We start from the raw sequence: 27,208 nt of genomic DNA, 5'->3' as shown, positions 1-27,208 counted from the left end.
TAAAAGATATTAGAAACTGTCCTGGTAATACGAAGGGAAGAATGAAGAGTCTTGTTATCCTTCTTGGATGTGTGCCAAACCATGAAATCAATCCTGAACTTCTTGCAAGGAAGAATAAACATATAAACCACTTATAATGAAAAGTGACCAGGAGTTTTTGTAATTAATTGGATGGACAATTGCTTGTTACTCCAAGAATGCCGTCAGCTTACCTGATAGATTGTAAATCCATATGTTTTTTGTCATTAATATAGGAAAGAATATCTACTGCTCTATATAATCAATCCCCAGAAACAGAAAAATGTTGAAAAATCTCCTTTCTGCCTACTCAGAATGTATAAAACCCAACACATCTGCAGGAAAGCAGCTCACAAGTAACTCAGTCATTCTCCATTTCAGTGTAGTATAGACAAGGATAGTTTTACTAGGAATTCTCTCTGTCCTCTCTGCTCGTAATAACTAATCATTATTATATGTACAGCTGATAAAGAATCTGCTTGGCATTTAATTCTTGTCTTAAAAGCGTGTTCAGCCAGCTCAGTTTTACAGGACATTGTACCAGTTCCTCACAATTAGTCAATCAGTTTATACAAATATTTTTCCATTTTCTACCTGTTCCTGCTGTTTATTTATTTATTTTTTTTCTAATTTGCAATGTATCACTAGTAAGTGCATTTCTTCATACTACTTACTATATACTGCATGGGTGTTAGACTTATTTCTGAGGCTGAATTTTAATAAGAGTAAGTCACAAAGAGCTCTTATGTTTGTCCAAATACCTTTTCAGCAATGGAGGTACAGCTAACTATGTAAACATGGGGACACTGACACAAGTGTGTTGGGAATTATATCACTAACTAGAGATGAAAAACAAACACAAAGCTACAAGACAAGATGAAGAGATAATTCATGTTCAGATTCCATGAAAGGAGGAATTTCTGGCTACAGATGTTACAGAGGCTGAATTTCTATAGGCAAGAACAAAAGAATATCTACTTCTCTTCCTCTATTGTTTCCACAACATTCATGGCATTTTTCAAATCAATTATGTCATAGCAGTTGGGAAAGTCATCTGAACGACTATGCATATAGAAACAAATACATTGTATTTCATTATAGGTTTATAAATACATATATTTGTTAAAATTTGTTCATGGATTTCTATGAGTTTCATATGATAAATTTCTCCCTTATATGGTTAATGAAAGAGAATAGGGAATCTGATTCAAACGAATTCTAGTTCTGGAAGAACTTTGAGTGCTATGAAGCTGATAAGACGAGGAAGAAATACAAAGGGAAAAGGTATTACTAGGATGTTTCAAAGTAGTGATATATTAAGATAAGAAGGAATCTTAATTGTTCTTATTCATCATAATGCCAAAATAAAAATTTAAGAAATGGTATGGAAAATATGCATGTATCTAACAAATATTTCTGCTTTGACTTTGAGAAAATGCCAGTCAATAATGAAGATACAGTTAATGAATAAATAGCATATTTTTCTCATTTCTCATTTCAGCAAAGAGAACTTCATTTGAAAGGAGTTGAAAATATCTTGATTTTTTTTCTTTTTAGTCACCAGATATGGATAAATGACAATTTTAAGAGACACAGATAAGGTGCATTCTATCCTAGCAGATTCAGCTTCTCCCAGAGAAAGGAAGCTGCTGTGTTTCTGTTGCACGTTTCAGCGTTTGTCCCTATTATCCTGCTCCTGTATAGGTAGATATTTTTGGAAAGCTCAGTCGGTATGTAATTCCTAACTCCTAAAATAGGAGAAAACAGCAGTAAGAAAAATTCAATGAAATTTGGGAACGTTCTCTACTACTGAACTGATTTAAATTAGCATGTGGCCTGTTCTGGCCACACATGGATAAATTTTCTGCTTACAATCTAATTTTTATGTTATGATACAGGATATTTTTCAAATTTGTATGTGACTGTTGTGGAATGGCTGGTAGGCAGTATCTGCAAAGTAATGGGATATTTGCTGCTACGGGATCATCTTTTATGAAATCTGTAGGAATGTGGTGTAGCTGTGTCCAGATGGGTTAACTACAACCCATTCAGAGTCTGTCTCCTGTATTGGAATTAAATTTTGTATGAGGTTCTACAACAGTTCCAACCCTACACAGCTTTTGCCTTGAATTGGACACAGGGAGTGTTACAAGCCCTATCAGAATAGGGCAGTTGTTTCACATCCCTGCAGTTTCCAGCTTATGTAAACTCTAGACACAGATAAGTGTATGATACAAGTTACAGCCATTATAACATTTCTTTGACCACTGAGTTTCAATGTAGTCATTTTGTTTTCTATCATCATGGAGTTTTTCATGTTATAACCTCAAGCATTAAGAAATCTTCAGGCTTTTAAAGAATGTAGGCGGAGAATAATGCCATATATTCTCCCAGTGATCTTTTCTGCCAGCAGATTAACTTGCAGCTGCTTGGGAAACATTGGCTTCAGAATTCTGATGTCATTCCAGCCCATTTGAAGCAGTCATCTTCTCACCAGCCAAAAGTGGATCTGTGTCATTTAGAAGACATTAAGAAAAGAGAAGGCAGAGCAGTGCTCTGTAATATTAAAAATGGTGTGATGTTTATTCTCCAAGCAGGCTTTTCAAACTGCAACACTGCTACTTATTGACATTTATACTTTCTGGCACTACTGCTGTTTTATGAAATACCAAAGTAAGTTATAATGAAAACTAACACTGCTGGTTTTATCTGGGCACCTCTTGGGTATGTCTGACTTAAGAAAATATGGCTGTGTGTAGGAATAAACCATCACACTCACTAGGAATCTCTTAGTTAATCATACAGAATAGCAGATATTATATTCCCATTTCAAATTCACACAGAATGCAGATTTAGAATACAATGGTATTTTTTTGTTTGTTTGTTTCCTTCAACTAGATGTTTTATGGAGAGATTTTCCTATATTTCCCCATAGCATATAGTTTAGAATATATTAAAATGAATGCAGTAGCAGAAAGAAATGGAGAATTTATATATGCATTTGAAAAAAAAGGAATCAATAATTTGAAATAGACATAGACAACCCTCCTTTGCCTGCTGCCCTAGTTCTTTTCAGATCCACGTGTAATTTTATGTTAAGATGAGCAAATCTCCATATTCACTTTACAAAGATGAATGTCATGTCAGAACATTACTTTCAGATACAGCATCTCTCTGAATGCTGTACAAATAAAAAAATAGTAGGAAATAATGAAAAAAAAAATAAAAAATATACATTTAGAACTGCATTTATTTATTTATTTATTTATTTATTTATTTATTTATTTATTTATTTATTTATTTATTTTACCCTGCCCTGACTGCATTGTTTCAACTTAATTTCTAAATGGAACAAATGGCAGAAGATCCCATTCAGCAAATAAGCTATGACTTGCCTGCAGTACAGCCTGTCAATATTGGCACTACTTGGCTTTAGAGCTCTTGCACGTGTGTTAACCAGCTAGCCAAGAAACAGATTTGGAGTAGGACATACAAATCAGTGAGTCAGGAAGATGGAGAGAATGCTGTTCACAGCCCTTGGCACTGCTTATGACAGTACTGCACTTCTATCACAGATTTCATCCTCAGAGATAGACTGACTTTCCTCTTTCCTGTATCAGCCCAGAAACTCAAAGCCATCATCCTTCTCAGCAACAGGCTTTGCCCTGAGCAATAAAAAGCTCTATCCAATGGTGAACATACTGCATATATCAGGCTGAAAATAGATGGGTAGCATAGTGGGTCCCAGCTGCTATTAAATCTTAGGTTCTTGATAAACACCATGACAGAAGCTAATCTTGGCTGTCACAAATTGGAAAAAATGGGAGAGAAGGAAAGAGTAAGCATCTAATAAGTCCACTGTTTGTATTTGAGCTATAATTAGTTTTCTTGACCAGCAGTCAGCACTGATGCTATGCTGTTCTGTGGGAGAAGTTTTTCCAGCATCCCAAGGTTCTGAAGGAGTGGTCAGATTGTCAAGCCACTCTCCATTGTATTTGAAAACTTATAGCTGTCAGGCAAAGGGACGGGAAAAAGGGAAACATCAGTCCCATTATTAAGAAAGGTGGAAAGAAAGGCCCAAAGTGGTTGAGCCTCAGGTGTGTGCCTGAGAAGATCATGGAACAGATCCACCCAGAAGCAATGTTAACATACATGAAAGACAAGGAGGTGACACAAGACAGTCAGTACAACTTCAACAAGGGCAAATCATGCTTGACCAATCTGGTGGTCTTCGACATTGGAGTGACAACATCGGTGGACAAAGGATGAACAATTGATGACATCTACCTGGACTTGTGTATGGTCTTTGACATAGTCCTCCACCACATCCTTGTCCCTAAATAGGAGAGATATGGATTTGAAGCCTGGACTAATTCCATGGATAAAGAATTGTGTGGATGGACACAGCCAGAGGAATGTGATCAGTGTCCAAGTGGAGGTGAATGGCAAGTGGAGTCCCCCAGGAGTCCACCTTAGGACCAGTGCTGTTCAGTGTCTTTATCACTGATGTAAATGATGTGATCGAGAGTGCCTTCAGCACCTTTGCAAACGACACCAATCTGAGTGGTGCAGTTGATAGAATAGAAGGAAGGGATGCCATCCAAAGGGATGTGGACAGGCTTTTTAAAAGGGGATTATACAAAGGAGGGGAATCGACTTTTAACTTGGGTAGATGGTGATAAGACAAGGGGGAATGGTTTTTCCCTCAAGGAAAAGATTGGATGTCAGGGGGAAGTTCTTCACAGAGAGAGTGGTGAGATGCTGGAACAGGCTGCCCAGAGAGGCTGGTTGTGTTCAGGACCAGGTTGTGTGGGGCCCTGGGTGATCTGCTCTAATGCCAGATCTGGAAGTTGTTGGCCCTGCCTGTGGCAAGGGGATTGGAACTTGATGACCCTGGGGATCCCTTCCAACCCAAGCCATTCTATGATTCTATGACTTCAGAAAGTAGAATTTTTTTTTCTCCTAAGATCAATGATTCTGTTAGTCCTGCTAGTCTGCAGTGGATGGAAATCTGATTTCCAAAAGAGAATTATGTACATTTAGTACAAAAATCATTTGAGGGCTGGAACTTGTATTTGACAGAATGACTGTAAGTGAAACAGGTAAAAAAATGTTGAGCTTTACCGTGTGATAATGAGGGGGGAAGGAAATAGGAGAAAATATGCTGCTGCTTGCAAGGTAAAATCAAGAAAAGAAACTGAACTTGTACATATAATATGTGTATAGATAAAAATATTTTTGTGTATGTTAGGGCTGCTTTGAAATTAATGCCTTCTATTTTTTTATGTTAGCCCATTCCATCAGAGGTTGATTTTGGTGGCATAGCAGTAGAGGTTAAACCTTCCCACCAATATTCCATTCCATTTGGTTGCTGTGTGACAAATGGCAGTGGAAGGGCAGTCTGACAAAAGGGGCATCTGACGTGGAAGTGCATAGGAAGCAAAAGAGTGGGAATGAATTCCTTGTTCAGAAAAAAATGGCACCCATTGATATTCATGTGTATAAACACCAAACAGTGGGTGTGAGCATAGTTAGGTAGTGGGTAATGTGTTTCAGCAGTGGAGACAGTGACAGTGGGTCACCTCCATTGGTGCAGATATGTTTCATGAGTGCAGCATGCAGACTCTTTTGTCCATCGCTGGCAAAAATGTACATCTAATGGTGGTGGCTATATTGAAAATCTGGTCTAGTGTTATTGTGCTCTTTGTCCCTGTTGTAGTTTCCACGGAAATAAATTGAAGGCATTCATTTTGGACCAACTGCATATTAAAAGAAATAGAAGAATATTAAAATTATCAAGCTATGCAACTTCTGCATAGCCTGGAAGTTACCAGATTTCCTCCATGTGAAAAAAATTGCACCCACTGACATTTGCTGAGTTTGTGTGTGGAGACCAAACAGTGGATGTGAGGACAGGGAAGTGTTGGGTGGTGCTTCTCTGCAGTTGAAATCTGGTGTGAAAGAAAAGCCATGTTCCAGATGGCCACGAACAGCTGTCACACCACAAAATGAAGAGCATCTCTATCAGTTCATCTGCAAAAATCAGTGGATGACTATCAGGAAAATGTGTATACAGCTGAATATTGGTCTCAGTGCAATGGGAACAGTGGTGGCAACATTGAAATATAGAAAAGATTGTGCTGGGTGTGTCCCACAGGAACAGAAGGACAAACTCATGCAAGTTTGTCAGGACCTACTAAACCAAAATGAGGCAGACATTTTTCTGGATTGTATCATTACCAGTGATGAGACATAGTGCCACCACTATGAGCTGACGTTAAAATGGCAGTTCATGGAGCAGTGAAATGTGAATTCCCCATTGATGAAAAAGTTCAAGATGCAGCCTGGATTTGGCTCCTTCTAACTTTCTTCTGTTCAAGCTGATGAAAGATGGACTGTGTGGGTAGTATTTTTCTAATGATAAAACAGTGGATCACCTCCACTGGTGCAGACATTTACGAGTGCAGTATGCAGACTTTTGTTCATCATTGGTGAAAATGAATAGCTAATGGCTATGTTTAAAAAGTGTTTTGTAGCTGAGAATTTGCTCTATCAAATAGCGTTATTGAATTCTTTGAAGCTGTTGTTTTTCAGAGAAATCTATGTATATATTTATTTATATGCCTATTTATATACAATGTAAAAGGAACATCATCATGCAAGTTTACTTGTAGTGATTTTTTTTTTTAATGAGAAAGTAATTCTATATTCAAAACAGCAGTTACTAGTGACTCTCACATATCCAGAAATGGCCTTCTCACTCAACATTCTTGAAAACAATATAGAGCAAATTTCTACCCTGAACTCCAGCCCTAGTTTCGTTCTTCTCACTTTTTACTCCCATCACTTATTTCGGAAGCCAATAATCTTTTCTCTTGTTTCCTGTTGGAGAAGCTGCTTGTGACTTCTTGCTTGTCCTCATCTATGTATCAGCTGTCATGAAGTCAGGCAGCTTATTTTTGTTGTCCTGTGTCCCTCTTATTTTCAGATAGGACATTTCCTCTCATCTCTCTCAGAGCATTTATACCTTCATCTATCAAGGTTTCAAAAGACATAATTTAAGAAAGACTTCAGGAAAAGGTGTAAGCTGGTTAGTAAGTGCTTTAAAAGCTTCACCTCAAATGAGTAAATTAGAATATCTGTTTTTTAAAAATGTCATCATCTCCTCAGTTTCTACAACAGTGAATTTGAAAGGATGACTACTTGCTGCACCAGTAATTATTTGCACTGATACACTCAAAATAAAAAGCAAAACATTAGCCTAGTTGCTCTCTCTGAAATAATGTAAGTTATGGCAAAACAATCTTTCTGCAGCAAAAACCGTGGAAGGGAGGTTCTCTAACTCAGGTCTGACTAATTAAGCCAAAAAAATTTTCTCATAGTACTAGAATAAATGAATCCCTAAATTCAGTAAACAGAAGGCTTTTAGTGGAGTGGGAGGACTTGAACTTAATACTTCTGAGTCTAATATGGGTGAGATCACCATTTTTCTAGTTTTTCTGTCTTTTGGAGGAGAGCTGTAGAACTATGTATCAACTAAAACCACCATTTGGAAAGAAACACAAAAGGTATCAGTTGACACAGTTAGTCCAAGGTTAAGAAATGATTCAGACAAGAGCTGTAATTAGTTGCACAGAACATGCCTAGCATTTAGAAGAGCCTTTAATCTACCAGACATGCATTAAAATCTCCAAGAATTGGAAACTCAAGTTGGCAGTGTTTATTCTGAAAAGAAAATGTTCTCTCTGAAAGTAGTCAAATCCTACAGCAGATTATTAAGAAATTCTGAGAAATCCTGAGAATCAGCTTTTAACTTAGAATTAGATATTTTTTCTTGGAAATTGGCTTCTTCTTCAGTCTCAGACTTACTGATGTATATAGCAAGAACCATTTAGTGACATTGTTCTGGCTGCATTAAGAGGGTCATACACATGGTCAGGGAAGGCAGGAAGGAAAGGAGAAGGAAGAAGGGAAGGTAGAAATAAATTATACCTCAAAAATATATCCAAAAGGACATATTTAAATAAAATTAAAAGAAAAATGTTTTCCTTATTTCTTTTTACTTTCAGCTGAAAAGCACATTTACAATTCAGGGTAGTGCACTGTATTTACTGCATTACTGTAGTCATTATGACCAACGGTTAGCCTTATATTTTAGAGGTAAAAATATTTCTGCTTTAGTTTTCTCAGCTATTCCTACTAATATGCTGTAGTTTCATAAAGGATGAAAAAAAGAGATTGTTAGATTTCTGGATTCTTACAATGAAAATAAATTTATGAGAACAAAGCATTAAAAAATTGTTTAAAAAATTATAAACAAAAGAAAACAACAACACACCACCACCACCAAACCAACAAAAAATACCTATGAAGTCGCTGCACCAAATTATCACCTATTATGTGTGTATGGCTACCCTGGTGAAAAGGCATTTTGGATCTACAAGAATAGAAGGTTACTATATATTAGGACTACACAAAACTGTATTAATTTGGTTCTCACTCACGCATGTGAATTTTAAAGAACTGAATACAGAAAAAAAAGTGTTTAGATATTACATAACTCATTTTATTCATTCAGTCCCATGCAATTGTTTTCTTTCAAATATCTCTGATTTATTTCCTAGCTGCAAACTTGATTTTTGTCTTTTGTGTTAATTGTGTAAATGAATATTGTACTATATTTAGCTGGGACCTTCAGTAGGATCTTTAAGCTCTCTAATCTATTTGCTTTTCTACAGTCTTATCTGAGGACAAATCTTAATTGACATGCTTTTCAAAGGACTTGACAAAGCAGTAGCTAAACTACAGTCCAAAGGTTGCTTTGGACTTAATTCTCACAGTATTCCAGTCTATAACCAAAAGAGACTATAGAGTACCTTGCAAAAGCAAGGGTAACACAGATGCTAAGTGTCTTAGCTAAGTTGAAAGCAATGAGCTCTTCTGCTAATAAGTATCTGGTAGCTTAATTGGAAGTAAATGAATAAAAGATGTGTTTATTACTGTGTAATTGACTTGTTTGTTTTCCCTGCTCTTACTGAAGTATCTTGAAGGGGAACATTTTTAAAATTCATTTGTATCCCTCTTACAACTGAAGTTATCTGTTTTCAGGGATCAGACGTGCAATCTGCATATTTACTCTGAATGGAGACCAATAGTACAGAAAACTTTTGGAAATGTATTGTCATAGTGTTTCTCTACATTGTTTGAAGTAGCCAACTCTGTACCTAAGTGCAAATCTGGTTGTTCTAGGGTTATATTCACACCAGGAAATAAACAGGAAAAATGGGAACAGTAGCACCCTCAAATTTTATTTTTTTATTTTTCCAAATGATGTTTTTTTTAACGGAGCACTTCTTTCCCTTCTAATAAATAACACTTGTTGCTTGTCCTATGCTTATAAAACATGACGGAGTGTCACTGTCAAGCCTTGCTGTAATACCCAGCCAGTTGCCTCCAGCTAGTCGACGAAGCAGAGTAGTTTGCAAATGAAGGCATTTGTCTGAATGACATATTTCTGAATGAGAATTACTTTCCTTTGCAGAGAGTTTGGCCGCTGGAAAGTAAACAATCTCGCTGTTGAAAGACGCAATTTTCTTGGCTCCCCTCTGCCTCTTGCCCCTGAGTTCTTCCGTAACATAAGGCTACTGGGACGCCGCCCAACGCTTCAGCAGATCACAGAGAACCTGATCAAGAAATATGGGACACACTTCCTACTATCAGCTACCTTGGGAGGTAGGGTTAACGCTTGACAAATATGGTGCATGCCTTTGGCTCAACTGAACTGAAAGTGTTGGCCAACTGAGCTTCTTGTAAAACTGTGGTGCTCTCTTTCTCAGCGGTCAAGCTGAGCTGCTGCCCTGGGGTAGATTTTGCAGCACGTGACTAAGTTTTGTCTTCAAGTCTTATGGGTCCTTTTTTTCTGCTGACGATGAACTTTGTTTTATTGATTCTGTGTAAACAGTTTCAGGGACAATAAGATAAGAATGCCCGTTGCTAAGGCTGAGGTACTTTACCTGAGATCCTGGTGTGCATGATCCTGGCCTTCTGGGGACACTACTCTGCACTGAGAAGTCACAAATGAGAGCACATTTTTCTATAAGAGTTCCCTACAATAATTTGTCAGATAACAAATAACAGTGGTGCCTCGCTGCATCACAGTACTCCAGAGATGAAACAACAAACCCAACAAACAGATTAATCTGGAAAGTGTATCCTGATGTGTAATTGGGATCCAGTAACAAAATGGATTGAAGAAATCCAGTGAAGAGGCATAATGTTCAAAAGAGAATGTAAATTGTTCTCAATGAAAGATAATTAGTGCCTGAGATGACCCATCTAAGCATCACAAAATGAACTGACATTTTAGAAATGCAGCTTTATCCCTTGGTGGCTGATTATATTAAAGATAATTCTAGTGATTGAGTATCCTTCCAGCAGGACAGTCTTGTCAAAATCCTTTATCCACCTGAGGAATTGTCCTCTTTAGCACATTTCATAACAGATATTTAACCACAGATTAAGGAAATTACTGCCTTCCCATTCTCTTTTGGCTGATATCTGTAACAACTGAAATGGCTCACAGTTGCTCTCTTTTGGAGAAGACCATTCTAGAAACAAGGTAAATTTCCATCTTACTGTATAGATATTAAAATTATAATAATTAATGAATTCCTATCATATTTTCAGAACTAGCATTTCTACAGTAAATCCATTAGCACTGTAAGAACAAATTACATGTGTGACCAGCAACATGGGATAAAATTCCCAGCCTTTCTTATAAGTACTCAATGTATTTATTTCATCCAAGAATCCTTTTGAGAAACAGACATATATTTTATTGTGCATATGGCACATCTGAACAGCAAAATTAACTGCAGAATAGAAAGAAAATGTTGGTCAAAATATGTAAGCACAATAATTAAATTTGGCTGCAGCAGGTATCCTAATAAAAAGATTATCCAGTGTTAAAGATTAGTTATTATTATTAGCTATTTGCCAATTATTAACATAAATTTTTGTATTAACAACTATATCATCAATTTCACAAGTTGGAATTGGATCTAACAATTAAAGAGAAACAGTCTAACCCAAGTATAACTGCTCTTTCACAAGTGCAAAGCAGCACATGCTGATCACAAAAGAGCTACAGACGGAATGCCTTTCGTAAAGCATAGACCCAAGTAAAAACTAAAACCTGAGGACAGTTCTTCTAAAGACAGTTGGCAATTCCATCTTTAAGCTGAATTAGACATGGTGCCCAAAGCCTTAAGATCTCCTGCAGAGAAACTGGGGTAGAGTATCCTTTTCTTGCTCCTTTTGATACCACTTCACAAAGGCCCTAAAATGCAGTAACTGCCACATACTTGCAAAAATTCACCACCGTGTTGACTTCTGGGTTCTGTCAAATCTTAATGAAGTCAAAGGGGTTTTTTATATTAACTTTGATGGGCTTTGATTTAGGTCTCTAGCCTCAATTTTAAGACATAATTTAAGGCACACCTGCTACCTTCCATTATCACTGTATGGGTGGTGAGTAATTTGAAAAATTGGCTGATTAAAATAATTATAGGAAATTAGTAATTTCTAAAAATGCTTTCATATAGTAGCTAATAACCCTATACTTTCCTGTAAGTGCTAGTTCTCATTTGGGAGTTAAATTGAATGGGGATTCCCAGAGATGCTTATCCATATTTTAACACTTAATTTGATTCTTTTCTTTCTATAATGTATTCATACTTTTTCTTTAATTATGGGTAGCTTTATTCTGAAAGCTTTGTTGCTTATGCAGCTTCTTGAAATCAGAAGACCAAACTGAGTGTACATATATTTTTATTTAATTAATCCCCAGTTGTTTGCATTCATGGCCACAAGGGAAAACTTGGCAAATCAAAGATCTTGCTGTAAGATTTGTGTGCCTCTGTGACCGTTTGGCTTTCATGAATATCCCTTTTTGACCATAAAGGGAACTCTCGCACATGGTTGTTTGTGATGCATTCCCAAGTCTTTGTTCACAAACACAGACAAACAATTCTCAAGGGCGTTCTAAAACGAGAATTTAGAGAAGTTATATTTTTCATGGTTCCACTAGATAATGTGGAAAATGACATTTCTCACTGCTTCTATTTCTTATGTAAATTTTATCTGTTTGTGACATAAGGAAAGTTAAATGTCCGTAATGAGCAACTTCAAGTTGCATGAGCACTCAAGTTGCAGGGGCACTTTGTAATCCAGTGATGCAGAGCAAAAGCCAAGCTTCAGCAGTAGATTCATGAATAAATTCTCATGCTTGTGCATCGGAGTAAACTCTTCTGCTTTTGCATTAGCTGTACACAAAATTGAACTTGTAGGAAAAGGAGAGATGATTTTCAATTTTGTATATAAATGGGAATATTGTATTGAGGTGGGCCATAACTGGTAGGTGAGGTAATTTTCCCTGCTCTTCTGGGATGACACATGTCCTGCAAGCTTTAGCAAAACTGCAAATTTATACAATCCAGCAAAAAATGTTGGCTGTCCAGAACAGCTTTAGAAGAAAGGTGAGAGAAGACTCTTATGGACAAATCCCTGAGTATCTTATCTAATGAGACTTGCTTTAAGCAAGGGATTGGACTCCATGACCACCACCTTCCAACGTAAATAATTTTCTGCTTCTGTGAAATGTATTTCTGAATTCTCTGTTAGCTTTCACCTAGCACTTCCAATAATCAAAGATTCTCCTTTGAGTGAGAAACAGCACACAATCTTTTTTTTTTTTTTTCCTACATTTGTTCGTTTCTCTTTTGCTTGCCTACAGTATGATGCAACAACAGTCCATAATGATAAAGTCCATAATATACAAAAGCATCAGCCACCATAAACGTGAATGGTTTACAACAAATAGGATAGAACAGTGAGCTGAATAAGTTATTATGAAACCTAGGGCACCACTGTGGAATAAGTGCAGGGTAAAAATGTCAGTGGATCCCACTTTAGATGCATTCATTTTAACACTGCCTTACATGCGGATGTCAAGGTTGCTTAACAAACTAACTGATTTGTGATGAGGAAATAAAAGATAACACACTTCAGTGATATGATACATCCTTATTCCTGCCATTCGGGGGACTTAAGTCTGAAGATGAAGACTAGGTTACCTTGGCATCTGGAAAAATTGTAACTGTTCCCAATAAACAAATTTGCGGTAGGTTGCCAAGGCTTGTTATGAAATTAGCGAATCAGAAGCCAATTGGCTGAATGGCAAATGGTAATTTCAAATGTTGCAGATTGAGATTTCTTCTCCTATTGTCAGTCATAATTGCTCAAAGTGCTCATTACCAGATCATCAATACATTCACCCGTCTGGGTCACTCAAAAAAAAAAAAAAAAAAAAAAAAAAGGTAATTGTTTTCTTTACTACAGACCATCTTAGCAGACATCAGCAAATCAGTTTAACCCCAACCTCTTATCATTCCCCTCTGCACTGATTAGAGTTCTGCAAACATGTTTGATATTCACACCTTTACTATCCTGAGTAAAAAGGACATTGCATTGTGTACAGAGATGGGAGATATTTTCTGGTGATGCAAATTGGTGAATTTTATGAATTCTAAAGGATTTGCGATCATTTGCACTAATTGCTGATATGAATTTTGCTTTCTGTGATGCTCATTCAGGGTAAGGAATAAATAATTGGCAAATAAAGGAGGGTGAGCCTTAAATGATTAATGTGAGAAAGAAGCTCAAAAATTTAGCATTGGACCTTCAAACCCTCCATGGGTCTGTAAATTTTTCAGCATTTAATATTATGAAAGTTAAGAGGGAATTAAAAAAAACCAATCTGTTCCCTTTCTTTTCTCTCCCTATGTGCTGAAGGAAGGAAATACTCAAATCCTTTCACAGAAAATATATATGTGGAATTAATGTGCATTGTATTCAGCCAAACCACACAAATTATGTCACATCTGGCCTAGCAGTGATTTAGATACTATTTGAAGCTGTGCACATCCATCAGCATCTGTCTGAGTTTGGGAAAATGACCTGATGAAATCCTCATGGCACACTGTTGTTTGTTGTTGTTTTTGTTTTAGTAAAATTGCATTATATGTCTTTATTGCTGTATTGCATTGCAACTATTGCAACTGACATATTATATTTAATCATAAACTTTTGATAAGCTTATAGGCCAAAACCTCCATATATTTTTATGATACATACACATGTATGAACACAGAGCTCTAAGAAAATAACCGTGGTTAATGCTCAAATATATCTACCTTTGAGTGTTATCCTTTCTTTATAATTTCCTCACTTTCTGGCAAACACTGTTGTGAGTTGCCTGGATCACATTTTCCTATCCCAACCCAGTCTACATATGAAAACATGAAACATCAAGGCATGTGATCCTTTCATCATTACAAAGCTGTGGTACAAGGAAACACTCTCTCAATAACTGAGGCAGAAAACAGCACTAAGCATTAAAATCACATGAATATGTTTTATTTTGTGTAACAAAATATATTTACTCCAGTAGACATTTCTATTTAGTTACAGTTGTTACTGCATAATTCTAATTGTAATGTGCCAATGATAGTTATTTGCATTTTTATTTAAATAATTTCTGAAGATTAATTGCTAATTTCTGAATGCCGTCTATAAATTATTGTTTAGAAGTCTTCTATCTTAACAGCCACAGATAGGTTATTTGTCTAGGTAAATTTCTTAATTTATTTCATTTTCTGAAAAATCAGCATGTAAAAATTTTTCTCAGCTTGGAAATTTAACTTACGAATACAAGTCCTTCAAAATTTGCTCATATAAACCTAGAAATAAATGAATAGAATATAAAAGCTAAGGTATACGCTTGTGAATTCCAGGGCTTACATGGACATTTGTATGTATTTTGCCAAGGTCAGCCTATAGTGTGAATGTCAGTTCCCAGCCCACAGATAAATATCTTCATTAGGGACAGGAGCTGTATGGAAGTAAAACAGCTGATTTCTCAAACCAGTTATTAGATTATATAGGACTGCTATATTAGAATGACCAAATGTCATTACACTATTTCTTTTAACCCCAAGAAAGTGAACTTAATTGACCCTTGGATTTTGTGAAATAGACAGAATACTGCTTCTAGAGATTACAGAAAGCATAGCTTTATTTTTTAGCTTATGTCTGGATGTCTTCTTAGCCTTTTCCATGGTGGCAGCCGATAGACAGAAAAAACCCACAAGATTCATCCACATTTTGAATGCGACAGGAACATTTCTTTTGTTATGGGTTTAATTTTGCCTAAATTAATGTAAAATTCAAATTATCTCCTGCTAATCGAATATGAACCAGTGATGTTCCTTCACAATTTTTCTGTGTGCAAACAGAACCCTGTTAGCACTATGCAGCAACATGGTGGAGCCCAAGTAACAACATATGGTGGAGTTCTCTGCTTGTTTCACCCGTCTTAATCCTTTCCCTAGCAAGTGCCAAATCAGCTGAAATACTTCTTGAATCAACCAGGTGCCTTTTGGACATCAAATATTTTTGAAATATACCTAGTTGCACCCATTATCACTGTAGTGCTTGAGAATATCAGCAATGACTTAGTTTGAGATGCCATCCAAGAACAACGCAGAGAGTTTAGAAGAGAAAGCTTCCTTTGTGTTTACACCAAAGGCCCCATCACTTGAGCCGCGTGCCTTCACTCAACCTTGGGAAATGTAATCTGATGTGATCTCTATTTGGTTACAGAGCACGGAGAATGGCACATTATCTGTTGTGGAGCAGGATCAGGACTACAGGGCTGGGGATGAGCAGAGTGCTGCTGGGGATCTGCCTGCCAAATCGTGCCTGCTGGCGGCTGCTGTGGCAGGCGTGGGTCAGTCAAGCGGGACCATGAGGACAGTATGATGTGATAGCTGTGAGGGGATTCAAAGGTTATTTTTCTTGACGTTTTCTGATCAAAACAAAACAAAGCAACACAGAGCGCTTCATTCTTGAGATACGTTTTGGAAATGGGAGCTTTTTCACTGCTGTGATCTTTGCCTTATGGAGAACAAGCATGTTTGATGGGAGAAAAATAAACAAACTCTGTTTTAATAATAATAAAGCCTATCAGGATTCTGTTGAAATATGAAATATGGATGGAAACGGTCCCACTATCTCTCTACTAATAACATAGCATAGATCAATCAAAAGGGCTCTGTGAGCACTGGGGAAGGCAGGGTGGCATGCCAGCTTATGAAACACAAAGAACATCTTTTTTCCTTTACTTTCCAGAGATTTCTTGCGTTTACCTTACAATTCATTATAAGCTATTTTCAGTGGAAATCTGATTGCAAAAGTCACTTTAATCTAAATACATTAGCCGAGACACCTGGAAAAGGGTGAAAAGTAAATTAGATCCCTTAATGAAATTCTGCAACTTTTCTGCGTTGCCGGAACTGATCACTGATTCAGTGCTTACCTCCTGTGAGCTGTGGCATTGTCTGCTCCTATATGGCTGTGTCTTCACAGTACCACATACAGCTGCACAAAGCCCACAGCCCCTGGCTCTGCTCTCAGCTCGCTCTCAGCTCTCCGTTTCAGAAATACTGACTAGCATTGCAGGGCAGGTTTTGAAAAGGCAGGCTTTTTCACAGGCATAAATGAACACCAGCAATGCTGGAACTCTGACCAGATTTTGTGGCACCAGCCATGAGATGCTACTGCTTTCCAGATCTCTGCTCAGTGCCACCAGAGTGGAAGCATCCTGGTGTGCATCATGGCCCACCTGGCCACAAGGCCTGCACTACCATTGTGTCAGGATGTTTTGTGTGGCAAAACATAGCACATGAGCCTGTGCTAATACAGTATGTGTAAGCCTCTCCTGCCAGCTGATCCCAGCCAGCTTTGCTGGAGGTTTTGATATTAAATGTGAATGCTTGTCTATTAATTACAGCAGAAAGCTTAGGTAGGTGGATGGGGAAACACTGTTATTTATGGCGGCTGCTTTAATTCCTGTTTCTGGGGAGTTCAAACAATTAATTCCCACTTTGATGGCTGCATGTGCAGAAAAAGAAATCTCCCATTAGGAAACTACAGGGAAGGAAGCATGAGCAGAGTGGCAAAAAAAAAAACTGATTCAGACTCCATATGGAATGGCCTGGGCAGCAGCTGTCCCTTCCAGGTCAAAGTGAACACAGTGGACAAGCCCAGCAGGCCTAGTTAGGTAACAGAATCCTGGATAACCACAGCTTTTGCCCATATAAACACTGGAGGGCCTGTCTGTCCTCTGACTTTGGGAGGCGTTGGGAAACGCCGTAAGACCCGCTGAATAACGTTGAACACACTTCTCTTTCTCCAAACAGAAATGGATTTTGCAAGAAGAAGTAGATGTGTATGATCAAGACATGTCAGCAGATGTGTTGTCCTGTGTGGAGGCATGCATTTTTCATTTAGCATTGCTCACCACCAAGATTATCTCTTTTTAAAGAAGATGTCATGTTTTCATCCTACATATTATCCCTCTACAGCTATATTTGTTGGCACATAAGCCTGCCTGAAATTGGCATCCCATCCTTTGAATGGGCAAAATGCCACTATGGCAGATGGGTGAGCAATGAAACTAGAGTGAGTGGCAAGTCAGAACATATCAGGGCAGTTTCCTGTCCAGGATCAAGGAAATAACATTCTGTGGAGCTGCTCAGCACCTGAAACACAGGTAGAATGATATTATCCCTTGATTCTTGAGCAGATTAACACTGAAGAGTGCTAGCTAGCAAACAAATGTTTGGAAACTGAGAAAAGTGTTTGGTGGTACTTAAGTTGCACAGAAGAAAATACTGAGTCAATAATTTACTTTTCTAATTCATTTTTCAAAGTAAAGAGTTTTGTTTAGACACATCACTAATTAATGAGTTTTTTTGCTTAGCCTGAAATGCAGGGGAAAAAAAAAAGATCTATGAAGTAAACAATTAGTTTGAGATATTCCTTAAAAATTCATCACCATTAGGTCTGTACTTAAACTGTTCTTAAGAGTGTACTTAGTAAATCAAATGAGATTTTGTTTTGCTTTTTTCTTAATTACCTTATGGGAGCTAAATTTTCTAAACTCTAGAATATTTTTCCATGTCTCATTAGAGAAAAAATTGAGAGAACCACAACATAAGATGCTTCTCTTTGCTTTTGGAAGATCGGCTGTGTTTTAGAAGTTTCCCTTCCTCCCCTCCCCTCCCCTCCCCTCCCCTCCCCTCCCCTCCCCTCCCCTCCCCTCCCCTCCCCTCCCCTCCCCTCCCCTCCCCTCCCCTCCCCTCCCCTCCTCTCCCTTCTCCTCTCCTCTCCTCTCCTCTCCTCTCCTCTCCTCTCCTCTCCTCTCCTCTCCTCTCCTCTCCTCTCCTCTCCTCTCCTCTCCTCTCCTCTTCTCCCCTTCCCCTTCCCCTTCCCCTTCCCCTTCCCCTTCCCCTTCCCCTTCCCCTTCCCCTTCCCCTTCCCTTCCTCTCTTTATTTATTTCTGGAGATACAGACAGAATTTCAAGTACAGAAACTAAATGTAGCATAGCTGCTCATTCACTTTTTCTTTATTTCTTTTTAAATAAACAGATTCCTTTTTTTTTTTTTTTTTTTTTTTTTTTCCCAGATAAACTTAAGAGCAAGGTTACATGCTGACAGTGGGCAGTGTATATTTTTAAAAACCATCTATATAACTTGTTGTCTGAAAATGGACATCTGAAAGCCTATTAAGCTCTGAGTCCATGGAAGCTCTTGTGCATGTGCTTAAGCACTGAAGTACCTCAATTTACCACCAGGGAGGTTTATCTAATAGCTATAGCAAGCATCAACTTGACACCTTATTTCTGGCAAAACAAGAGATGCAGAGGATGTCACTGATGGAGACTGTGATTTCTGTTTCTGTATGCAGGAGAGGAGTCGCTCACAATTTTTGTGGACAAAAGGAAGCTGAGCAAGAGGTCAGATGGAAGTGATCCCAACACCAACAGCTCTGTGGTGACTCTGGAGACCTTGCACCAGCTCGCAGCCTCCTACTTCATTGACAGGGACAGCACACTGCGCAGACTCCATCACATCCAGATAGCTTCCACTGCCATAAAGGTATGGGATTCTGCTGAGACAAAGCCATGGACATGTTTCTAGATTCATTAGCTGCTCTTTGGGAGAGATGTATTTCAAACTGTAAGCAAAGATTGACTAGGAAAATAACCATGTTTCTCCTAATCTTTTTTTTTTTTTTTAACATGAATCAAAGCATTAAATTTATAATAAAAAGAATAGTTTAGAAAAGGGTGTATCACACTGAAAATATTACTTTTGTTGAGTGATACATAATTTGAATGGCCCGTATAGTGTTACGTCACTGAGAAAATCTTCACGTGTGTTTTCAAAAATGTGTTTATAGACAAACCTGTATCTGTCTAGAGACACATCTGTCTAGAGACAAATCTGTCTAGAGACACATGCTGTTTACATACAGTTTATGTTTTCCTTCAAAAATTTTTTCGAAGTGTATCTTAGTGTACTCTTCTGATTGAATTACTTTTTACCAATCTTTCCCAAAAACAACAACAAAAGAATGAGCTCTTGGTCCTACAGTCCTATTTTCTATCCTGCTTACTGACTACAGCAGGTCATCCATAGCAATGGGAGATGCTTGGCTGAGATCAGAACCTCTGCAGATACTATATAAAGCAACAACTGTTCTCTTGCTCAAATCTTTACCATAATGTTCTTTATTGGATATAACCTCTCTCAGTACATTTCCAGAATTTAAGATAAAATCAAAATGTAATTTACAGTTGAATACACATTAATTCTGATATATTTTTTTTAATCATGTGATTTAAAAACCATTGCATTTATTTAATCTTCCCACTCTTAACTAAGGTCCTCATTTATGAGGGCAATATGCACTTGCTAGCCACCTTAGCTATTGCTCAAGTAAACATAAATCCACATCCTCAGCAGTGCTAGATCCTTTACAAATAAGGATACATGAAGAATTTGTGGCGTGGCAGCACATGCTTTGTTTGCCTGCCAGTATGTGAAGGATGTTCCTCCTGCCCCATTGATCTTGTTAGCAAATCCCAGCTCAGTGCTGGTCAGCTGCAGGGCAATGTTAGGGTCTTCAGGCAGCACAGATGAAAATACAGATGAACAAACACAAAGTCCAGTCAATCTCATCTAGGGACTGCCTCTTGGATCGTACAGTCTTGCTGCAGATTGTGGTGCTGCCTATTCCTCTGTTCTGACTTGTATCCCCAGTCTCACTGTTTATTATGCAGATCTGCAAAAATCTTTAAAACCAGTCTGCTTCCTTCAAAGCACAGACAATTTTTTTCCTTCTATATTAAGACAATTCATGGGAAGAAATAAGTGGTAACTAAAGTGCTCGACTACAAGGCTGTCTCTGAAGGTGATTTCTCCTATTTGCTGTATTTTTAAAGCAAATTTCTGCCACATTACAAAACTCAACTGTGCTTGCTAACAATTTAGTTAATGAATGTTCTGCATGCCCAAAGATTTTTTTACAAACACCACAGTGTTCTCTCCACAACCTCACTGTTCATGAAATGGATACAAATGCAAGCTGTAGTCCATAGGCAAATCTGATTGGGGTAATTGAGTGCAGCGGGTCTCTAGAAAATGGTTTTCACATCAGATGCAGCAGTGCTGATACATGAAACCTTCATTTTGTATATTTGCATTACAGATTTCTATTGTCAGAACACTTAACTGAACAAAAAAACCTGTTTCTGTCGAAGGCTAGGAACACAAAAGCAGCCAGGAAAGGCATTTTTTTGTTTTCTTCCCACACAGATTTTTGAAACAATGCAGTTTTTACATTGGAAAATCATCCAATAACATTTCAGACCCGTGCTGTAAATACAATTTTTCCAGATTATTTCTTAAAACATGTACTGATAACTGATAACAACAGGCTTTCCACAGATCTGCCTGAAGTCACGTTTAGCAGCAGTGATACCCTGAGGACCTGAGCACAGAGGTGACCATCAGCCCTCTCTGTGCCTTACCCTCCTGAGATACTCAGGGAGGAGAGGGATGACACCTTTTACAGAGTTTCCATGCCTGCCTTGCTCAGTATCTTCTTTTGCATGAGAGGTCAAATTAGGGATTTGCAAAAACAATCCAAGAAATGCTTCCTCAGTTTATCCTCCACCCTTTAGACAATTCCATTATGAAGGTACTGGAACAAGTGGGGATGTTTTCTGCTCATTTTATAAAACCCTGAAATTCTGAATCATAAGGTTTCCAAACAATACACAATCATTTTGTGATTGTTGTCCAGTTGAATCTATTTAGTATTTGATCTTGTCATTTATGATTCACACGCAGATACCAATTCTATGTCTTAACCATCATCTGCATGTACATGAAGTTTCAATGAATTGAAAAGAAAAAGACTAAAAAGATAGGGGTTCTTTGAATTGTTTGTTTTCCCTTCCTTTATTGTCAGTAAATTTCAGTTACATTCTGGATGGCTTTTAAATACGCAGTATTCTAGACTCTGCTGTAGTACTGAAGTTGTTTTCAGGAACAGAGAACTGAGAATAGAGATACAGCTTCTATTACTCATACCCTCGCTATGAGAAACTCAACTATCTTTTGGGGAATGCACATTTTAATTAAAAAAAAATGAAGAAACATTCTGAATGAATGAGATTTAAAACACAAATCAAAATGCATGGTTTGGGAGAGAATCATAGAATCATAGAATGGTTTGTGTTGGAAGGGGCCTTAAATATCATTCAGTTCCAACCACCCGCCATGGGTTGTTTGTGATCCACCAGATCAGGTTGCTCAGGGCCCCATCCAACCCGGCCTTGAATGCCTCCAAGGATGGAGCATATTCAGGTTATTGGGCAACATGTTCCAGTGTCTCACCAACCTCTGAGTAAATAATTTCTTCCTAACATCTAATCTAAATCTTTGCTCTTCTATGTCTGGGGGGCCCAGACCTGGGCATAGTACTGCAGATGGAGCTTCATGAGGGCAGAGTAGAAGGGGACAATCTCTTCCCTGTCCCTGCTGTTGATGCAGCCTGGGATAACATTGGCAGTCCATCCACACACCGCTGGCTCATGTCCACCTTTTTGTCCACCAGGAGCTCCAAGTCCTTCTGCGCAGGGCTGCTGTCCACGAGTTCTTCTCCCAGTCTGTACACGTATCTGGGATTGCCCCAATCCAAATGCAGCACCTTGCACTTGATGTTATTGAACCTCATGAGGTTCACATGGGCCTCACTTTTCAAGAGTGATGTTTTGGTTTTGGTTGCGTTGTAAATTTGTAATGTATCAGTAAGATTTAATGGATGTGAAGCGGTGAGAAAACAATTAAATATGCAGGTGTAGAGAGAGACTTTCAGTTGCTTATAAAGCACCACCAGAGATTAATTTGGCTCGGTCAGGTTGAAGATGAGCATTTAGCAAATCTGTAACAGTGCTCACTCAAGTATTAGGATAACAGTGAGTAACTCCTTCATTTGCAAACTCAATTTTCATGTTTGGACATTTAATTGCTATTTTTTCTAGTTTCTTCCTTTCATATTTCTTGAACAGAGTAAGGACAAAGTTCTTTGCAGATGGGATATGGATAGTGTGGCATTAAGTCTCTTAATTTACAGAGCAAAATCAACAATGGATCAAGTATTAGATGAGGATGCTCAAGCTCAGTCTTCTGTGAAAACGAAACAAAACAAAATAAAACACCTCTACTCATATATGTCTGTTTTCTTAAATATCGAGAACAAAAATGGCAAATACTCTTTGGAAAGCACATATAATGAAATGTTTTTGTCCCTTATGTGCTTAAGACAATTAATACTCAATAAATTATTGTACCCTTATATCAAATTAATTGAGATGTATGCTACCCAAATTTCTTTTCTTACAGGTTTTGATACATTAGTGTGTGGAATTGATCAGAAAAATAAGATTTTGATGAGTTTTCTATTTAAGGTTTTCTATTAAAAAGTTAATTTACATAGCACAAAATGGAAAGTATTAGGGAGAGGGAAGTCAGACTAACATTCGAGTTTTCATGTTTAATTCCTATTTATCTTATTCATACCAAAAACTGTTAGGAGCACAAGAGATGTACTTAATGAATCAAGTTTGTCAATCAATTTTTTTTGTAATCAAGTTTCATAGTTGTGGCATAATTATCCTCAAAAATAACATGAGCACAACTAATTAAAGCTTCACAATTTTCCATTGTTTTCATTGTTTATTCCACATAAAATGAGGAAAAATCACAAAATCACAATATTTTCCAACTGGAAATCAAATATTTATAGGAGCTATCCAGATCCTATACCAATATTTACCTTATTTAAAAGTCCCTGATACGTACATTCTTCCAATATTATTTTAATGCATGCATTTTACTGATAGTAGTTAGGCTCATATGCTAAATCAGCAGTTTGCAGCCTCGAGGGCATCACTGGAAACTCTCCAAGAGCCTCGGGGCTGCATATAATTTGCATATATATTTACATGAATGCATATCCTGTTGTATTTGAAATATTACAGACCCAACATTACTTCTCTTGTATGCTCAGTTTAGATGCTTTTTCCTATGAACATTTCTCTTCAGATGCACTGACAGCTGTTAAGTCTCCCTATTAACATGCATATTAGGATGACGGAGTGTGAGCTCCTCGTATTTGATAAAATCCTCTAAACTTATGGAAGCATAATACAAATAAAGCCAGCAAATGTTTTTCTTTCTATTTGTGTTACCTTTAACAAGCAATATTCCCAGCTCTTCCTACTCAGTGTTGTTCTTGCCTGTGTACAGCCATGCTAATTTGAATCTATTGAAGATCTAATCACAATCAGAGGTCCAGGGGAAGGTCAAATGACCTAAGACCCAGAACTACCCAGTGACTCTAATCAATATGACCAATCTCTTCCCTTCATCTGATTGATGGATGGTATAAACAAGACTTGAAGTTCACAACTTTGCTTAGCACGTTCTGTGATTCTAACAATGTGTTCCGTTGCTGCCCAGTGGCAGAATGACCTGTACTACTCTGAGGTCAAGCACTCATCCTCCTAGCACTCAGTTAGGAGTTTTTTCAGTGTTGGGTGGATTGGATAGGGCTATGCATAGTGTCCCAACTTTTTTCTGCTCTCTTAACAGTTGGGAGACACAGTAGTATAAGCTCCTACACAAGTGACCCTGAGTCCTGTTTGTCAGATGCCACTGTCAAACTACCACTGTCATCAATGAGAGTTAGCTCACACCACTGCCTGCCCTTGTCTAGGATTTGCAGCGCTGTGTTGAGAAGAGCATGGTGCTTTATAGGACCATAATTGTGAGGATGTGCTAATCGCTTTCTGAGTGAAGTTATGCAGAAAAGATAAGAAACACACTGACAGCATGGAAGATTAAATATTATTGAATAATATTGCTACATGTTGCAAAGGGATAAACACATTTATGTCAGGCAGTTATAACACTGATGCTTAATAAAATGAAGTGTTATACTAGCTGTGTTTTGGAGGATATCTTCTTACATCCCAGAAGAGATCTTATTTCTAGGGAAAATGTTTCAGAGAGTTGGGGAAGGTAAATAGTGTAGGTGTTAGCTTAGAGTCCAAGCAGCTGAAGGACAGCTACAGTGCATCAAAAGAACAGGAGGGAACAGAACAGATGCATAAATTGAATTTTCCAGCAGCTATTTACAGCCAAATTACAGCCCATTTTTTCCATCTGAGTGAGAATGAATAACCATCCGTGAGAATCTGCCCTCTCATTTCAATTAAATTTTATTGTGCAATTTGCTTTTTCTTTCCCCAACTCCCCCCCTTTTTTTTTAACTATTAGAAATTTAAGCACTTTGTTTTCTTGGAAAACTGTAGATTACAAATAGTGTATAACAGGGATCTATTGTAATGGTAAATATATCTGATTACCTATAATTAACCCATGAACAACTCATGGTAGGCTGCAAGAGAGGAAACTTAAATGTAATGAAATTAGCTTTTCACTCAAAACTCATGCTGAAATCCAGACCTTTTGTTTGTCTGCTTGCTTCTTTGTTTGGTCTGAAAAAGCTTGACTTCTTCTTTTTGTTTTCTTTCATATCTCCTATTTGAGTGTGCTTTCCTGTGGGCTCAACTAATTGCTGTAATCAAAAGTGGAAATGCTGAATTGCTATAAAGACTCATTCTCTTGTCAAATTCCTGAAGAATCCTAAACATTTTCACAATTTTTCTTTGTTGCTAAATTTCAAAGCTTTTGAAGTTTAGGTCTTGAACTTTTCTTGCTGAATTTTTTTCTTTTTAGTTTGTGGTAAGGATTTAAGACCCAAGCCTTGTAAGTGACCAGAATTTGGGAAGCTCAAAGATTCGTTCCCAGGAGGAGCTTTAACTTGTAAAATTACAGTTAGAAACATTGAACTGGAAATGCTTAATGTGTCAGTTTTCTGTTGACTCCATTGAAGAAGTTAAATAGTAAATGTGAGTTTAATTAAACACATTAGAAGACACTGTCCCTCTTCAGAAGTTTGTATCTTCTGCATCAGGTACTTATGGTGATATTAATTAATCATTTCAAAGAAAAGGCATGAATCTTTCATCTTGAGGTGGCAAACTCCCATGGAATTCAGTACTTCTGCAGGCTACTTTGAAAATCTCAGTTTTTTAGAAGCTTTGCAATTCAACTATGTATACGCATAGGTATAAATGTTTAGTTTTAAATTTGGGTTATTATCTTATCTTGCCAGCCCAACTGGGAACTGAATTTTGGTTTCTAATTTCCACTAAGTTTTGAGCATCACCTTCTTCCTAAGGGCCTTTTAGTAATATGAGCTTAGCTGATATTCTGTTCTTTGAGCCTGGCCAGACTGTGCCATGCTTCATGGCACAGAGGCTAGTACATACAGCTAGCATCAACAGAACTTGTATATTAACAAAAATGTGAAATATTGAACACGACATGACAGTAGTGCTGTAATACTGTGCTGAAACAATTACATTGCATTTCACAACAGAGTTTATTTGCTAAGGAGCAACCCTGAACTTCCCTTCCTTGTCTGAAGTTCAATCTCTGGTATCTCTGTCATCTTGGTACCACATGCTACTGCACAGCACTGAATTTGTGTTTGTTTCACTGCAAAATTAAACTATATAAGGCTTTGTATATTTATGTCTGGGAGATGCTGGAGATCTTTGGACCAAATTATCTGCAGATAATTATTATAGAAAATTATTATTAAATAATTCTAAGAATACACAAAATGTAAAGATCAAGGAATTATTGCCTTTTTTTGAGAGAGAGTTTAAAGCGATGAAATTAAAAATAACTTTAATTCACTTGGACAATACAGTTCTAATTAAATAGAAACTACACAACTGTTTTCCCTCAAAGGTAGTGTAGAGGTCAGTTCTTCATATGGTGTAAAAGAACACAATTACTTTGAATATCTGACCCTCACTATCCAAGTAAGAGAAATGGAGGGAGGGGGAGGAAGAACTAGCAAGTTAATGCAGTCACATTTTACTAAACACTCACAGAATGCATACTCAGCAACATAATTGGCACAGTGCATCACAGCAGCTGCAGCACGACGTACTTTAGCAGCCTCTAATACAGACCACATTGTCTCATTATATTTTCAATAAAGTGCATAGAAGAATGTGTGCAAGGAGCTATAACATTGCCACCTAGTTGGTCATACAGCGTGAAATATCTTCAAAGCAACAAAATGGCACATATAGCAGATGCTAGGACAGATCTTTCAGAAAGGCTTTAGATAATTATTCTATGGAGAAGAGAGATGAGGAGAGGGAAGGAGAGCGGAGGAGAGGAAAAGATAGGAGAGGAAAACTCCAATCTGAGACAGGCTACAAAACGACAAATGTAAGCAAGAGTCTTCAACAGCTTTCACACAGCTCTTGCCATCATTTAAAAAAGTTCTTCAGATTCTCCCTTCCCTTCCCTTCCCTTCCCTTCCCTTCCCTTCCCTTCCCTTCCCTTCCCTTCCCTTCCCTTCCCTTCCCTTCCCTTCCCTTCCCTTCCCTTCCCTTCCCTTCCCTTCCCTTCCCTTCCCTTCCCTTCCCTTCCCTTCCCTTCCCTTCCCTTCCCTTCCCTTCCCCTCCCTTCCCCTCCCTTCCCCTCCCTTCCCCTCCCTTCTGAAACCAAAGGAAAACAGCCAGAAAATTAAAGAAGGAAGGTTTTAACATTGCAAGATCAACAGTGA

The 27,208-nt window shown here is 37.8% G+C and overlaps 1 protein-coding gene across 4 annotated transcripts in view; it reads left to right on the top strand.

Annotated features, from left to right (window-relative positions):
• The window catches only part of BRINP3 (BMP/retinoic acid inducible neural specific 3), a 201,626-nt gene that overhangs the window by 105,260 nt on the left and 69,158 nt on the right, over positions 1-27,208 (top strand). For all 4 annotated transcript variants that reach the window (XM_090145908.1, XM_090145911.1, XM_090145909.1 and 1 more), the window contains exons 3-4: positions 9,560-9,750; positions 18,887-19,077. In XM_090145908.1, the coding sequence (XP_090002034.1) occupies positions 9,560-9,750; positions 18,887-19,077 (382 nt within the window). The remainder of the gene's footprint in view (positions 1-9,559; positions 9,751-18,886; positions 19,078-27,208) is intronic.

This window comes from Phasianus colchicus, chromosome 9 (genome assembly GCF_987193195.1).
Source record: "Phasianus colchicus chromosome 9, bPhaCol1.hap1.1, whole genome shotgun sequence".
Classification (NCBI taxonomy): domain Eukaryota; kingdom Metazoa; phylum Chordata; class Aves; order Galliformes; family Phasianidae; genus Phasianus; species Phasianus colchicus.
The sequence above is the reverse complement of the archived record's forward strand: the minus strand, read 5'-3'. Positions and strand labels throughout refer to the sequence as shown.